We start from the raw sequence: 18,086 nt of genomic DNA, 5'->3' as shown, positions 1-18,086 counted from the left end.
CTTTGTGGGTTTCACCAGCATGGTCTTGACCCCTTTGTTCATCACTCCTCCATCTCTGTCACTGGATTCCAGGAGTTTAGTTCAATGTTTAGCTGTGGGTATCTGTTTCTGCTTCCATCAGTCCCTGGATGAAGGTTCTAGGATGGCATATAAGGTAGTCATCTACCTTATCACCAGGGAGGGGCTGTTAATGTAGTCTCTCTGCTAAGCTTAGTTTGCCAGTTGGTGTCATCCTTGTAGATCTCTGGAAATCTCACTAGTGTCAGCTCTCTCCTCAAACCTATAATGACTTCATCTATTATGGCGTCTCTCATTCTGCTCTCCTCTATTCTTACCTCGACTCAACCTTCCTGCTCTCCCATGCCTTCTTCTCCCCTCCTCTTCTCCCCCTCTCTTTTTTCCTGGTTCCCTCTCCCCTCTCCAGATGGTCCCAATCTGCTGAGGAGATCGTGCCTCATTCCACTTCTCTGGGGTATCATGCATCTCTCTTAGCAATCTCCCTGTTTCCCAGACTCACTGGCACTGGGACTGTTGACACTCCCCTGATACATGTCTAAAATCCATGCAGTCTTAATAGTGGAATTTATATTCTAAGAGGTAAAGGGATAAATAAGGGGAGAATGTATATTTATTATTAATATTCATTAATATGAAATATCTACAGAAAATATATATTGTGATATAATCTAAGTATTTTTACCCATCACTTCCCCAGAATGTATATGCCAATATGTAGCCACCAAGGTGGTGGTATAAAGAAGCTTATAATAAAGAAGTCATTATTGAGGGCAGAGCCCTTGTGGTAAGACTACTTCCATTACAGAAGAGGCTAAAGGGAAGTTGGTACTCTCTTTTGCCATTTGACTATGTAACTATACAATAAGAATGTTGCATCCATGCAGTGAGAGCCCACAGCAGATCCCAAATGTTGGTGCTTTGATCTGATGTCTAAGACTCCATAAATGTGAGCAATAGACTTCTATTGTTTCTAAGTTACCACTGTGTGTAGCATATGTTATTATAGGTACTCTCAGACTAATTAGCTATGTCAAAGTACAATAAACAAAAGTACTCAGATATGGCATTTGTCATAAACATCTGGCTTGGGACTGACATAGCAGCTAACTGTTGAAGCCAAGAAATATCTGTAAAGGGCAAAGGGAAACATCATCAAGGTCTAAATAGAAACATACCCTAAAGCAGGAGGGAAGTTGTGGTTCAGATGCCAGGTAATACCAGTGTGTGCGTGCGTGCGTGCGTGCGTGCGTGTGTGTGTGTGTGTGTGTGTGTACATAGACATGAAATAAGGTTGGAAATTGAATATGCCAATTGTTGAAAAGCTCTGTGGGTTTGGGGGGTTTGTTTGTGAACTTTTGCTAAGTTTTTCATTTCATAAAAGAGTTCTGCAAATAGTGTAATCCATACTGTTTGTATACCATGGAAATTATTATCCTCACTAAAAGTATAATAAAATATCTTTAAACAGTTTTATGTGGGAATGCAACCCAATGGCCCAACATCAAATAAAAAATTACAAATTAATATTGACAGTTGTTATGGTTTAGTCAGCTCCAGAACTGGTGGCAGTGTTCTAGAAGGTGGTAGAACCTTGAGAACATAAGGTGTGGATGGTAAAAGCAGGCTCTTGGAGGCAGGTCTTGAGGGTTACAGCCCTGCCTCTTCTGATTGACTATTCTGCTTCCCAATTTCCCATAACATCAGGAAACATCTTCCTCACATCCTCCAACATGTCGAGCCTCCTCTTCACATTCCTGCTAGCATGAGCTTTGCATTGCCTTTCTCATTGTGATAGATTGGAGCCACCTGCCTAAGTAAATCTTCTCTCCATCAAGTTGCTTCTGTGATGTGTTGGTCACAGCAAGGAGTACAATAACTAATACAGGTAGTTGGTACTGAGAAATGGGATTGTGCCTGTGGTCAGAACCGATGGTATGGCATGCAGGTTTTTGTAATTAGTTTGTGGGATGAATATGGAGTTTAGGACTGTGATCCAGACAAGTCCCAGAGTACTGTAAGCAGACCTTACTGAGCCATCTGATGCGAGTTTGGATAACTAGAATGTTTTATGTTGCTAGAAACATAGACAGTAAAGGCTGTGCTCATGAAGTCATAAAAAGGAACAAGGTCCCTATCATAAATTTGACTAGAGGCCATGTTTGTTACATTTAAACAAGAATATGGCTACATTCTTCCAATTTCCTGAAAATTAGAGTGAGTTCGAATCCAAAAGTAATGGACTAATTTATTTGGTGGAGAAACTTTCAAAACAGCTTAGCATCTAGGCTATAGCAGCTACTACTGACTAATTTTAGCTAGATTTATAAGAGAATCTAAAGCCAAAAAGAGGAGAAAATGTGAAAATTGTGCTGTTTGGTAAGGAAAGAAGCATGAGTGTGTTAAAACATGTAGACAGGATAGATGCGAATAAAGCAGGTACCATCAAAGGGACAGTGACTATTAAAGAGATTAATACCTTTCATTGCAAAGAACTTTGGGCTTTATACAGAGAGGATAGTAAAGGTACCTTGAAGGCAAGACTCTTATGCTTAATGTTAGATATGTGACTGAGTTTGCTTTACAAATAGAATGCCTGAAAAGATAGAACATGGATAATGATCTGTTAGACATAATGTTTTCATAGGTTAAACCAAACAAACACCCAGAGGATGCCATAGTCATGGTCTAAAGCAGTGGTTCTCAAACTTCCTAATATAGTTACCACCCTTCAATATAGTTCCTTATGTGTGGTGACCCCTAACCACAAAATTATTTTCATTGCAACTTCATAACTAATTTTTCTACTGTTATGAATCATAATGTAAGTATTTTGGAGGATAGACATTTGTCCATAGGGTTGTGACCCTCAGGTTGAGAACCACTGATCTGAAGGATCCCAGACACCTTCCACTGGCCCACAGAATTTTGTGTCACCTACATGGTTCTGGAATTGCTGGCATGAAGAATGCAAGAGTTATGGGATTATGGAACTTGCACCATGTTTCCAGAAGCAAAAAAATAGCTTATAAGAAAATGTATAACAGTGTTTGAAGTTGTATATGTGAAACCTAAGTTCCACTAGAGAACCGAGGATAATGGAGAGACCAAGAATCAGAGTCCTCTTCAAGTAATACTACACTTATAGATTTGAGCTGAAGTTACCAGAACTACAGAGGTGAAATTGCTGAAGTCCCTTGGATTTCAGATGATGCTACTACATACTATGATGTTGAACACAGAGATAAAGGGCTAAAACATTGCTCTGTTGAGTCTCAGTCTTGTTTTGATCTAATCTTCTATTGCATTTTTCCACCCCTTACTTTGGGAATAAGAATGTTTACCTCTCCTTGTATAGTGGGAGTACTTAACTTAGTTTTTGTTTTGGCTTAATTTGCTCATTATTATTTTTGTTGTTATATTTTGCTGGGACTCACAGCTAATCACTTGCATTGAGTACTAGAAGAAAGTTTGACCTTTTGAAAAGTGGGCACTTCTTGAAAGTGTGATTAAAGCCTTTGCACTGAGATGGCCATAAGACTATAGAAGTTAGGGCCAGATTTCTGTGGTTTGAATCAACAATGTGTCCTTCCCAGAGGCTACTGTATTTGAATACTTGATCCTCAATTGAAGGTGGTGTTAAGGAGACAGTAGGACTTGGCTTGTATAGGTGAGTCACTGGGGGCAGATATGTGAGGGCATAGCCCAGCCCCACTCTGGGTCAGCACTCTGCTTCTTGGTCTGTTAGGATGCAATAGCTTCCACCACATCACACAGTTTCACTGCTATTGACTCTGGCATGCCTTTCTCCCTAACATGGACTGGAATGGTGAATTCATAGACATCTTTCCTTAAGTTGTGTCTGTCAGGGATTTGGCCACGATATAATATAAACATCCAATTTAAAATGAGTACATACATTTAGTTCATCTTGTTGTCTTACTTGTATTTCAAGGTATTTAGATTTTTTAAATGTCCAAATCAAGGGATGACTAACAAGTTCTCTATTTTTATTTCTGAAAACAGTGTAAGAATACTATAAAATGGTTATTATTAGCTCTGGAGTTCAGTTCAGTGTTTAACTGTGGGTATCTGTCTCTGCTTCTATCAGACAGGGTTACCTCACTCAGGATGGTTTCCTCTAGTGCTATCCATTTGCCTGCAAATTTCAAGATTCCATTTTTTTCCACTGAGTAGCACTCCATTGTGTAAATGTACCACATTTTCTCTATCTACTCTTCAGTTGTGGGGCATCTAGGTTGCTTCCAGGATCTAGCTATTACATATAATGCTGCTATGAACATAGTGGAACAGACATCCTTGTTGTGTGAATGGGCATCTTTTGGATATATGCCTAAGAGTGGAATTGCTGGGTCTTGTGGTAGACTGATTCCTATTTTCCTGAGGAATCTCCATACTGATTTCCATAGTGACTGTACAAGTTGGCACTCCCACCAGCAGTGGAGGAGTGTTCCCCTTTCTCCACATCCTTTCCAGCACAAACTGTCATTGGTGTTTTTGATTTTATCCATTCTGACAGGAGTAAGATGATATCTCAGAGTTGCTTTGATTTGCATTTCCCTAATGGCTAATGATGTTGAGCACTTTCTCAAGTGCCTCTCAGCCATTTTAGACTCCTCTATTGAGAATTCTCTATTTAGTTCAGTCCCTCCACTTTTTAATTGGATCCTTTGTGTTTAACGTGTAGACAAAACATTTTGTATGTTCAGATCATCACAAATCTGAAAATATCAGAAATGTTTCTCGTCCTAAGCTGTTTGTATAGCATGATCTCTAGATGGAGTTTTGTGTGACTGATTATTGGGCTTATTTTACTTGTCAATCCCAGTTCCCTCTTCCTCCCATCCTCCCATGCCCCCTCATCAACCCCCCAATTTCATCCACCATCCACTCCCCAGGGAGGGTGAGCCCTTCCATGAGGGATCATCAAAATCGGATGACAAGTCCTTTATTGGCAGTACTTAGGCCCTCCCCTGTGTATGTAGGCTAAGAGAGTATCCCTCCATGGGAAATGGGCTCCCAAAGTCTGTTCGTGCACTAGGGATACATCTTGGTTCCACTGCCAGAGGCTACATAGACTTCCCGGTGCTCCCAGCTGACACTCACATTCAGGGGCCTGGTTTGGTCCTATGTTGGCTTTCCAGCTGTCAGATTGGGGTCCACGAGTTCCCACTTCCTCAGGTCAGCTCTTTCTGTGGGTTTTCCCAGTGTGGTCTTGACCCCTTTGTTGGTTACTCCTTCCTCTCTGAAGCTGGATTCCAGGAGTTTGGATCAGTGCTTAGCTGTGGATCCATGCTTCTGCTTACATCAGCTACTGAATGAAGGCTCTAGGATGGCATTTAAGGTAGTCATCATTCTTATTATAGAGGAAGGGCATTTAAGGTAGCCTCTCCACTATTGCTTAGGTTCCTAGTTGGAGTCATCCTTGTGGATCTCTATACAATTCCCTAGTGCCAGATTTCTCTTTAAACCTATAGTGGCTTCCTCTATTGATGTGCCTTTTTTTCTTGTTCTCCTCTATTCCTCTCCCTACTCAACCTTTGTGATCCTTCATGTTCTTCTCTTCTCCTTATCTTCCCCCCACCTCCTCCTCCTATTTCCCTCTCTGCTTCCCCCATGCTCCCAAATTGTTCACGGTCCCTTGGTCTTTTCCAATTCACAGGGGGACCATGTATGCCTCTCTTACAGTCCTACTTGTTTCCTTGCTTCTCTGGAGGTGTGAATTGTAGATTTGTAATCCTTTGTTCTATGTCTAATATCTGTATATGAGTGAGTACATACCATATTTGTCTTTCTGTGACTGTGTTCCTTCACTCAGTATGGTTTCTTCTAGTTTCATTCATTTGCCTGCAATATTCCATTGTTTTTTTTCCTGCTGTAATTTCCCATTGTGTAATTGTATCACATTTTCTTTATTCTTTCTTCGGCTGGAGGGCATCTAGGTTGCTTCCAGGTTCTGGCTATTACAAATAATACTGCTATGAACATGGTTGAACAGACACCCTTGTTGTGTGAATGTGAATCCTTCAGGTATATGCCTAAGAGTGGAATTGCTGGATCTTGAGGTAGACTGGTTCCCATTTTCTAGAGAAACCACCATACCATTTTCCAAAGTGATTGGACAAGTTTGCACTCCCACCAACAATGGAGAAACATTCCCTTTTTTCCACATCCTCTCCATCATAAACTGTTGTGTTTTATGTCAACTTGGCCCAAACTAAAGTCATCCGAAAGGAGCAACCCTCAATTAAGTAAATGTCTCCATAAAATCCAACAACAGGCAATCCTGGAGGACATTTCCATATTTAGTGACCATTTTGGTAGTGCCATCCCTGGGCAGTGGTCTTGGGTTCTATAGGAAAGCAGACTGAGCAAGCCATGAGGAGCAAGTCAGTAAACAGCACTCCTCCATGGCCTCTGCATCAGCTCCTGCTTCCATGTTCTTTTCCGGTTTGAGTTTCTGTCCTGGCTTCCTTCAGTGATGGACTACAATGTGGAAGTGTAAGCCAAATAAACCCTTTCCTCCCCAACTTGCGTTTGGATCATGGTATTTCATCGAAGCAATAGAAATCTTAACTAAGACATATTGGTTTGCTTACAATAGTTCCAAATTACTTTTCCCACAAACAGAAGATTAATATGCAAGCCTTTGTGAGAAGTCCTGGTATTTACAGCTGTAAGGGAGGGAAAGGAACATGACTGGGCAGAAATTAGGTTGTGATGCAGTCAGAACATAAGCCAGAAGGTTGTTCTGAAGTTGTTTAAGATTGAAATAAAAAGAATAGTCTTTCTGCCTTGATGCAAACTGCTTTGCTTTTGAGTAAGGTGAACTGTACCATTAAAGGTGATTTCTTGAGAGCACTGACAGGTGAGGGCTGAGAGCATTTGGGAAAACTAATTTTATCTATGGGAAAATCAGATAAATTTTAGTATAAACCACGACTTTTAGAGTTTGGCCAACATAATACAAGATATACACATATATGTTTTCAATTAAGTCTTTGAGTTTGGACTGTTATTAAAGGTGACCTTTTCCTAACTTAAACAGTATGTTTTTAAGGTTAAAGTGGGACTCTCCCTATTTCTACAGTAATCAGTTCATTTCTTTTAAGTCACTTATTTTTAGCAGTATCTTGTATTTGTTCAACATGAAATAATAAATATAAGTGTTATTTAGTTTTTTAAGTTTTTAGTTCAATTTGATCATGGGGATATTTATTTTAGTGTAACGCTATGATTATCATGTCCTATTTTGAAGAATTCTGATGTAACACAGAACTCTCCCCTTGTTCTGTCTTATAAGACAGATAGCTGGCTTATATTAAAAAGCATTTCTTTCCCCATTCTTTTTCTTGAAATTGATGCTTAGAAAGGAGAGACTGTCTTGTTGCTACCCATGCCTTCTTGACTCTTGGATTGACTGCTGTAATTTATTTTCTTTTTGGTTTTTCCCTGAAAGTCATCCAGGACCAACAGTATTTATGGAGCAGAGCAGTAGGTCTGCTACTGAACGTAGAGATGGGAAAGTGTCTGGAGTTTGTACTGACCATATGAACAGCAGTCACATGGATTGATTCAGACTTCAATAACACTTAGTATAATCTGCATTTAAAAACTGTCAATCAGTAAGATGATAGTGTTAGGAGCATTGATCCTGGTGAAACCTGACATACGTGAGAATTTTGTACCTCTTGTATGGAGTTTAAAGCCACAAAACTGAAACATCAAGCAGTGGTTCTAGTATCTTCTTACTCCTCTGACAGGAGTATTGGGACTTACTTTTTTCCATTCTTAGCTAGATTCAGATATTATTAGTAGATTTTGTTAGCATTTCTCTTATGCAAGTACTGACTAGAGTCAACTCTGCTGAGCTCCCAAGATTTTGTACACTGATTTTTTAAAAATCATTTTGCTTTTGGTAAAATTAAAAAAGAAAGTTGTAAAATTTTATTTGAAGATTATGAGGTTAAAAACCAGAGTCAAGAGCTTATCTGTAAGCATTTGATTGGGTAGTCTTGCACACATCAAACCTTTAAATTCTGAAAAGCCTACAGCCAAGGGAAGCAGTTGCAGGTAGACACTGGTATGTTCTCTCATGTAATAGCCTTCGTCTTACCTTATTGGAAGGACTTAGGTAGTTGAACTAATTGCTTCCAAAGAGGATCTTAGAACAGCTCCCTGATATAGGTTCTTAAAATGGTCTCTAATATTATCTGAGGTATACAATTAATAAATGGTAAATTTCTTGACTTCTGCCACATCATGCTTCAATCCATGTTTAGAGGTGTTTTTATTTACCTTAATCAAGCACGACAGTTTTTTAAAAGGTAGAGTGTTATGGTAGAGTCCCTAAAAGATTTAGGTTTGATCAGCTGAATATGAATCATAACCCAATAATCATTTTGATCTATAGTTATTGTATCATATAAAACTAAGTCAGAATTCTATTATCAAGATCTAAAGAAGGTACCATTGGTCATTGATGATAATACCAGACTGCGGTTCAGAACTCCATGGGTTGTATCCACACTGCCTTCTCCATGCTTTCCTCTGGATGCTCTATGATATATCAATAACTAAAGAAAAGCATCGCTAGTGAAGAAACATTGACAACTTGTGTTTATGTTGGCTGATAATCAATAAATCATTTCCCCATATAGAATCTTTTCATGTGAAAAGACAGAGATCTACTATCACCGTTTTTTTTCCCCTGGGAAAACTAATGAAATATCATTTAAAAAGCCTTTTACATGCCTATTTTAAAAAAGCCTTGTTTTGCAGTAATATTGAGAATATTTATAATGTTTTAAACACAGAGACATTGGTTTTCTGTATAGATCAGCCATGTTTGGGAAGGTGTCAGTAGCTGAGAATACCAGATTCCTTATTATCTTTATGTGAGTTTTGAACTTTAGTTTTCTAAAGTAAAATTTAAAATATATTTGAAGGTATTTTTCATTTGACTCTTGGAATTTCAGCACGTATCTTAGATTATCTAGAAATATCCTAGAATAAATTGAAAAGTTCAGAGATTAAACTTTTCATGTTGTAACCATCTGTATTGACACATAATATTTTTTAAGTAGTTGGTGATTTATTTTTACTTTTCTTACCTTGAACATTGTGTTGCTTGACAAGTGGTTTACCCTAAAGATTATTTTTCAATCTCTAATTAATTGAATATATTGTGTAACATAGAGTTCCACTGACCTATGTTTCCAAAATTATTAAATTTAGTAGATTATTCAGAAATTCAGTTTAAAGTTGGTGAAAGAAGTTAATAATAAAATCACTCAACAGTGTTTTCAAGACATTGAAATGATCATTGCCAAATAGAAAAAAAAAGCATTGGGTTGAAATCAGTTACCAATAAAGTTTGTATCTCATTGCAGAACATTATTTTGGGGGAAAATAGTATATCTAAAAAACTACATAGTAATGCTAAATATCTCTTTTGCTTTTCTAATGCCAACTTAAAATTGCCAAAATTGTGTTATCTTCAGTCAGTACATAAATGAGGTATAATTTTCTTAGCTCAAAAGATTTTTATTCTTATAATCTCCTTTGTTAGGGATTGAACCATTTTAGTATGTTATGTTTTAATATGTTGATTCTAAAGTAGAAAATAGTAATACCAACCATTAAAGCAATCTATTTTGAAACTATATCAGAGGTATATTATAATATTTTTAAATAATTTCCAAAAATGTAGAGGTTAGTTATTTACAGGAGAATTACATTTCCCCTATGGATTAGTATGTATTCACAGAAGTGTAGTCACTAAGAAATAAAAAGCAAATGACTATAGTTAAGTGTATAATGAATAACCAGTGATGATAAGCTCCTGTTAGTGTCTTGTGTATGACTTTATGAATTCTACATACTAATTTGGGAAAATGCTATTACTTTTAATATTGCTGTTGGGATTATATATAAACTTTTAAAACATATCCCTTCATGGCGCTTTAGAGATGGTTTAGCCTTTAGGAACACTTACTGCCTTTGCAGAGGACCCAGGTTTGGTTTCCAGCACTCACATGGCTCACAACCATTTGTCACTCCAGTTTCAGGACGTCTATTTATTCGGACATCCATGGGTACCATGTACTCATATACAGGCAAGGAAACATTCAGATACTTAAAATAGAACAATTAGCTGTAAATTTAAACATGTATTTGTTTATGTATTTCATGCATATGAGTGTTTTGTCTGCATGTGTGTCTGCACACTAGAAGAGGGCATCAGATCCCATTGTAGGTCAAACAGTTGTGAGCCACCATGTGGGTGCCGGAAATTGAACTCAGGACTTCTGGAAGAACAGCCAGTACTGTTAACTGTGGAGCCATCTTTCCAGCTTCCATTAATTTTTTTTTAGAAAGTATATATCCAGTGTTCTTTGGTGTCAGACTTTAAAAAGCAACAAACTTTTCTATGATATTTACAACTCTCTCAAAAACTAATTTTGATTAGATCAGGATAGCTCTACTAGATTTTAAAAATTGCATTTATGAGTTACTGTTCTATGAGATTGAAAACTATCACCCCACTGAAGACAGCGATCTCTGTATCAGTAAGAGGATGTAGAAAGAAATGTATGTGGTGAAAACTACCAAGTGATGGGAACTTCCATCATGAGCAATTTGGAGGAATTCTCTACCTCTACTTACCAATGCTGAAATAATACAAGAACTCTGTGTGTGTGTGTGTGTGTGTGTAAATGAGTCATTGTCAGAATTCTCTCTGGCTAGAACAGCAACAGTGACATCACACTATTTTAAAAGTGCTCTGGTGTTCATTGAGAGTATTCCATCTGACTTCCCAGTAGAGGTATGAAGTTGAGACAGGCAGGACAGGAAAAGTAAGCACAGTGGGATGATTTGGAAGAGGGCTTATAATCAGAATTCAAATCTGACAGGCTAAATTCATGTTTTCTTAGTCATACACAATTTCATGTTATAACCTGATGATCACTGAGCAATAAAACTTGAGGTTGTATAGATTGGCTCTTTCAAAACAGTTTCTATCACAGCAGTTCCTTACAACATACTATAGTTACTTCTTCCAAGCAGGCTTCCCTTTTTCTCATGCCCTTACCCACACTGATGAATTTTAAATTAACTGGGTAAAACAATTCTTACACAGAGATAAAGAATTGAAACAAGTGATGTGCTGAGTGAGGCAGTAATTTGCAGTGCAGCGAGTCTAGCTCTTTATCATGGCATGAATTTGGTGGCACCTCCTAGTCCCTCTGGACCTTTCCCCACATCAGACAAAAACCACTGACCGGTTTTGTGTAGTCTGGCAGGATTGTTAGTTGCAGTGGTGTAGAAATGGAAACAATTTGGGAGTTGTAGATTGAAACTGAGGTGCCTGTTCTGTGAAGTGGTGTTGCGCGAACTTTGAGTACCAAATATTATATATTTAAAACTTTTTTCAAAAGGTGGATGATATTGGTGTGTGTTGAATGCTTTTGGAATACTGAGACATTCATCGTAATTGTACATCTTACAAAGAGGAATTTTGGAGCAGGATGGATTGTAAGTTTACTACAAATTTGGAATCCAAACAAAACCTACTTCATGTTTGTATAAAGTTTTTTAAGCTATCCATTCTGATTTTACTATTTATTTTACAGCCTGAAGTTTTTGTGTTTAGTCCCCGCTTTCACTATGGAATTCATATAGAAAGGTTCTAAAAGTGCTGGAGAGGTTTATTCTATTTTACTATTGATCCACAATATTCAGTTAAGATCTCAGGAAAAATGGCATGCTGGAAAATAAAAATAATGTTTTCCAAAACTTAATAATGAAAAGGCATTAGACTAGCATAGTAAGTTATTAAAAATATGAAGAATTTTATAAGAAAATTATATCATGCATGTATTTTTAGCAGCTTACAAGAAGTATGTAATTTTAAAGTTGTTTTGAGAAATACTATGCAGTTTGTCTTCTGAGTCTTATGATACTCAACACTAAAGAACCACACACTTAACAGTTTCTGTGGTGGTGGGAGATCCATGTGTGAAGGGAGAGGATGTAAACTTGTTACACATTTTTAAAAAATGTTAATGTAATATCCGTTTAATGGGATAGTTATGGACTAGAGGACTTCCTGTTAAGTACTCTTTTTTTTTCATTTTTTTAAAAATTTATGTTAGAAACAAGCTTGTTTCACAAGTGAATCCCAGCTCTCCCTCCCCTCCTCCCCTGCCTTCTCCACCAGGTCCCTCAGGCCCCCACCCAATCTCCACTCTGATCCCCAGGGAGGGTGAGGCCCTTCATGGTGGATCTCCAGTGACTGTCATTTCATCCAGGGCAGGGTTTAGGCCCTCCTGCAAGAGTCCCGGCTGAGAGAACCTCCCATATTGTGGCATGGGAACTCAAAGTCTATTTGTTCGCCAGGGATAAGTACTACCCATGGCCCCATCGATTATGTAGGCCTCCTCACTGACACCCACATTCAGGGGGTCTGGGTCAGTCCCATGCTTTCCACACAGCCATCAATCTGGGGTCCCAGAGCTCCCCCTTTTTCAGGCCAACTGTTTCTATGGGTTAAACCAGCCCAGTCTTAATTCCTTTGTCCAAACACTAGATTCCAGGAGTTCAGTTCAGTGTTTGTCTGTGGGTATCTGCCTCTGCTTTCATCAGTCGCTGGATGGAGGTTCTGTTTCCTACACATTTGATAGTGATTTTTGTACTGTTCCAGTAATCTGCACAATTATGTTGTCTTTGTATTTCACAATGACTATAACAAATACAGTAATGGTTTTTGCTTTCCTGCTGCCTTAATAAGAAGTAATTGGCATATAAAAATTATGTACATGTACTGTGTACAATGACATATACGTATTTGTATAAACTATGAAATTAACATTATCACGTGAAAACAGACACATATACACAAAAATAAGTGTAATTTCTTTTAAAATTAAAAGCAAACTTATTGTCATTGTTTTTTTATTTAACACATTCCTCCTGTCCTACTTTCTTTCTTTGTCTGGTTATTATTTCTATCCTTTAAATCCTGATGACAGCGTCTAGGAGGATGAGTAATGGTAGAATAGGACTGCAACCATGCACACACTTGCTGTGATAGTTAGATGTGTTATTCCTTGCTTTATGAAGGATAAAGTACTTGTAGTGGACCTAATAGATATCTAGAATTTCATAGAAGAAATGGGTGAAGAGTTTTTCATGAGCTGTTTGTGGATATCGGGAAATTCAGAATCTTTTTAGGTAGCGATGAATGCATAGTGAGTATAGGGAGAATGTATAGTGAGAATTAGACATAAGTTTGGGGAAGTTATAAGTAATCCTAAAATTATTATCAAGATTATTTCTTGGATTCCGTTTTTTAAAAATCTTGCATACATTTTTTAAGAGAGAATTAGATTTTTTAGTAGGAGAATGGTATGTGCAGACCTAACAAGCCAGCTATGAGTGGTGCTGGAAAGATGAGGCTCTGTGGTTAGTAGTTCATGCTGCTTTTCCAGAGAACCAGAGTTGAGTTTCCATCTCCCACATCAGGTGGCTCGTAACCCCTTGTAACTCCAGCTCCAGGGGACTTTGTTCTTCTGGTGTCCCAGGCTCCTGGACACAGGTGCACATATCCCATGTCCCAGGCACATAATACCTAAGTCTTTAAAAACAGGAGTTATCTATGTGGGAGACTTTAAAATGAGATGATAGCTTCATCTCAGCAGGAGGTAACTAATGGTGTAAATTAGGGAGTTAATGACTGACTTAGAGTTCATGCTTGAAATAGCATTGTAATGTTTGGAAAGACAACATTTCACAGCACCTTTCCCCATTCTCCATTTCTTATCCTCTTTCTGCCTTTTCTTTTGTGACACTCCCTGAGCCTTGGTGGTAGTGATGGTGTCCCATTTAGGGCTGAGCCCTCATTCTCTTTTTCTAAGTACTGTGACCAGGTACACATCTCTCTATTGACTGCTGTCCACTGCAAATGTTGACCAATGTTGAGAGCAGTCCAGGCATATGGGTATAGACATCAGGTTTTTTACAGTGTAGTTGTTCTAATATTATAAAATGTGCTGTATTGCACAGACTTCAGAATACAGCATAGTCAGATGTTTTGGTCAGTTTCTTCTGATACTTGTGCTGACAAAAATTAATAGTAAAAAATATTCACAGCAGAAATGTACCAATATTACAGTCACAGATATTTAACCTTTTTTTTATTTTGCTCAATCAGTCCAACATCATTATGAATTAGGGTGAAAGAATGGCAGCAAATGCATTCCTTACCCAAACTAGAACCTTGATTTCCAATAAGCCCTAGGGTTTATATGATGTTTTAGGGTTTCTATTGCTTCAATGAAATACCATGACCCAAAAGCAAGCTGGGGAGGAAAGGGTTTATTTGGCTTACACTTCCACATTGTAGTCCATCACTGATGCAAGGCAGGGCAGAAACTCAAACAGGGAAGGATCCTGGAGGCAGGAGCTGATGCAAGGCTATGGAGGAGCGCTGCTTACTGGCTTGCTTCCCATGGCTTGCTCAGCCTGCTTTCTTATAGAACCCAGGACCACTAGAACAGTGATGGCACCACCCACAATGGCTTGACCCTGCCCCATCAATCACTTAAGAAAATGCCTGACTGACTTACCTACAGCCAGATCTTACGGAGACGTAAGATTTCTCAGATGACTTTAGCTTGTGTCAAGTTGACATAAAACTACAAAGCACACACGATTCCCTAAGGATCAGGTTTGTTAATTCTTTCTGTTTTCCTGTGTGCTCATGCATATGTGTGTGAGGATGTATTAATATGGAGGCCCTTATCTTTGAGGCAGGGTCTCTCACAGGCCCAAGCTCACAAGTAGAGTAGGCTGGCTGGCCAGAAAGGCCTAAGAGCCTGCTTGTTCTCCCCTTGCCAGTGTTACCTGGGTCATGGGAGGCAAATGCAGCTCCTGGTGCTTCTGCCTCTGCTTCCAACCTCCGGGATGACTTGCTCTTGTCGCCACAGCTGGCTTTTTACATGCATATTTGGTATTTGAACTCCAGTCCTCATGCTAGCTGTTCCAATTTTTGTACTCCTGTTTTGGATTTCAGTATACTTCTTGGCTTACTTCGAGACTTTGATTTAACCCTAGATTTAGAGCTTCTGCTGCATCATGTAAATTAGGATTTATACTGATTTGTGTAAAGGATCCTGAGAGTGAAAAGCACATTCTTTTTCTTTAGTCTGTTATTTTTCCAGGTCCTACTGAAGTAAGATATCCCCCAAATTTTGTGTGTGTGTGTGTGTGTGTGTGTACAATCCAGTGTGTGTGTGTGTACATGTATGCAAGTGCATGTGTGTTTCTCCAGTGTCAGAAATTGGATGAGGTAAATCTGAAGCTAGAAAGTTTTGACAATATTCATTAAAGTATATAAACAATATGTAACATTGATAATGTCTCTGTAATGACTTAAAATTATAAGTATTTTATATATGAAATTTAAAATGTACAGTTATACATCATTTACATTTTTTGTTACCTGACCTCCTAAATGAAATTTAATATGATATATAACTCTGCTCATTCAATTATAAAAATGTTGACTATATAATCTAATTATTTTAATCAGTCATCATTGCCAACCTCTTTCTTATACAAGCCTGACTTCATCTTATCATGTTAGTACTTTGTATGAAAATATTCCATCTTTGAATTCCAATTGTGAGATACATAGATTAACTTGTTACAAGAAGATATTCAGAAAGGTACAGAGCCTTTCCAGGACGAAATAAAGATGTTTCCCTCCAATTTTTCTTGCTTAGCTCTTAATGTATTTCCTAGCAACTCTTTCTTAAATTACCCTTGTTTTATGTTCTGGGGACTTTTATAGTCAATGCATTGTAATGAAATTTGGGGTGTGTGATAGAAGTATGCTTTCTTCTTTGAAAGTTGAAATAGTCATCGGGGAAGAGTAAAGACAAAGGAAAACTGGTGGATTGCAGTTTAAATGCATTCTTAGGCAGATCAGTTTTGGAAAGTTGCAAATGATACTTGAGGATTTGGAAATAAATTCCATTTAAACATATGTATCTGTAACACCCACAAAATGACTCTGTTTAAATGAACTTGAACATTTATAGGATGAATTATGTCTATGTAATACATGGTGATGACAAGATAAATTGATCATAACATCCAATATATACTTTCTGGTGCTTTCCCCCTTTTATTGAAAGTATTTATTTTTTTAGATAATATATCCTGATTACAGTTTCCCCTCCTAGTTACTCCTTGCTTCTCCCATCCGGATCTACTCCCTGTCTGACTCTCATTAGAAAGCAACAGAATCCTAATAATAAAATATGATAAACATATCAATTTTGACATAACATATCAAATGCAATGTATTTTAAAATGCACAGCATTTCTTTAATATCTTTTGTATTGAGTAATGATGTAGCCATGCAGTAGAATTTAACATTGTAAAAACATTCTATTGACCATTTGTTTATCTAATTGTTAAGTCACTTGAATTCTTTGTATTTTCACCATGTAAATTCTAATGTACAACTAGGAATTATATGTAATATTGATTTAATTCCTGTTGATATATTACACTGTCTTTTTTTTTTTAAAGACAAGTACCTATATTAGAGTTGAAAGAACTTCTAATAGTGCTGAGAGCCATGTAGGCTGTGGCTATAACAAGAAAATGCTCTAACAATCTAGCAGGATCAAGGAGATTATTATTAATATTAAAACCCACCCATTGAGGTAGAAGCAGCAGCAACTTGTAGACAAACCATTGAAAGCAATGCGATAGATGGTTTAATAGAACTCTCTCCTGTATTTTTTTTGCTGGTAGGTATCCTACTGACTTGCAGGCAGAACTGTGAGTGTGTGCAGTCGGCCTTTCCCCATAGTGTTGGCCATGCAATACTCCAGCTGGCAGCTCATAATTTCATCGATTTTGATCGGAACAAACAGAGCTCCAAAATAGAAACACAATGAATATGCAAATATTCTACAAATTTTATCTTTTTTCTCCTCCATAGATATGATATCTGCACTTATAAAAATAAGCCCTGTGGAACATTGGGTAAGTTTTTTTTGAATAAAGGATAGTTTAGATGTCTTTTTGAGGCAATGATACTACTCTTGATTACTATTAATTTGGTTATTTTTCTTTCTGTTACATGTGAAATTACCCCTAAAAAATTTTAAGCATGACATTTCTTTCATATATAATTTGCTTGAAACTAAGTTTTGTTCCCATAGTAGTAAAAAAATTTAAATTGTTATTAGTTTTGCATTCTCTGGCAAATGGTATGAGTAAAAACAACTTAGATTATTTTCAGATCAATGGTAATTATAAATCTAAGTTATCACTCATTTTCATGTTTTCTGTCTTTCTAATGCCTTTTCTTAAAAAAAAAATCCAGGATGTTTGAGACAGGTGTCAAATTCTTGAAATTAAGACTAGTGAAGGAAAGAAAAGAAAACAAACAAATTGACATACTGAAAAAGGAAGCATAAAGATTTGTTCTCTTTTTGGTATGGTACTTTTTTTTAAAGCTTATCTCCCATGAACTGAAATATTATTTAAAAAATGTTAGTTCAATCATCGAAGAATTTCACCAAACAGTTTAGCCAGAGGTGGAGAAAGGAGGGATTTTCTTTTGCTTTAAAAAAATAATTTCAGTAATTATCTTGAATTTTTAAAACAGTGTATTTTTTCAAAGTGTTATTTCATACTGGTTAAAAGTGAAATGCAAACACAAATAGTCAAATAGTGAAGCAACTAGCATTGTTTTAAGGCACAGTTTTCTTTTTTCTCTTTTACAATTTTTAGTGTCATGAAAACTTTTTACAAACTCAATAGCTAAAGCAAGAGAAAGGGAATTTTTTTTACTTCTCTATATCAAGTCTCAGTTTTCTTATCTGTAAATGAGTAAGTCAATTCCTATGAATATCCTAAGCATTTGGGAATATCCAATTAAAGTGGACTTAGGAGGAAAAGTGTCCCCAACTTTCTGGTGGGTCAGTGAAACATACTGTCTGAGACTGGAACTTCTCTTAATAAT

The 18,086-nt window shown here is 37.2% G+C and overlaps 1 protein-coding gene across 8 annotated transcripts in view; it reads left to right on the top strand.

Annotated features, from left to right (window-relative positions):
• Window positions 1-18,086, top strand: part of Adamts6 (ADAM metallopeptidase with thrombospondin type 1 motif 6) — a 227,443-nt gene that overhangs the window by 64,483 nt on the left and 144,874 nt on the right. For all 8 annotated transcript variants that reach the window (XR_005869853.1, XM_040728949.1, XM_040728950.1 and 5 more), the window contains one exon: window positions 17,058-17,101. Coding sequence is in view for 6 of the 8 variants with exons in the window: in XM_040728949.1 (XP_040584883.1) it covers window positions 17,058-17,101 (44 nt within the window). In the remaining 2 variants the exon portion in view is untranslated. The remainder of the gene's footprint in view (window positions 1-17,057; window positions 17,102-18,086) is intronic.

The sequence above is a fragment of the Mesocricetus auratus genome, unplaced genomic scaffold (genome assembly GCF_017639785.1).
Source record: "Mesocricetus auratus isolate SY011 unplaced genomic scaffold, BCM_Maur_2.0 Super-Scaffold_100020, whole genome shotgun sequence".
Lineage (NCBI taxonomy): Eukaryota > Metazoa > Chordata > Mammalia > Rodentia > Cricetidae > Mesocricetus > Mesocricetus auratus.
The sequence above is the reverse complement of the archived record's forward strand: the minus strand, read 5'-3'. Positions and strand labels throughout refer to the sequence as shown.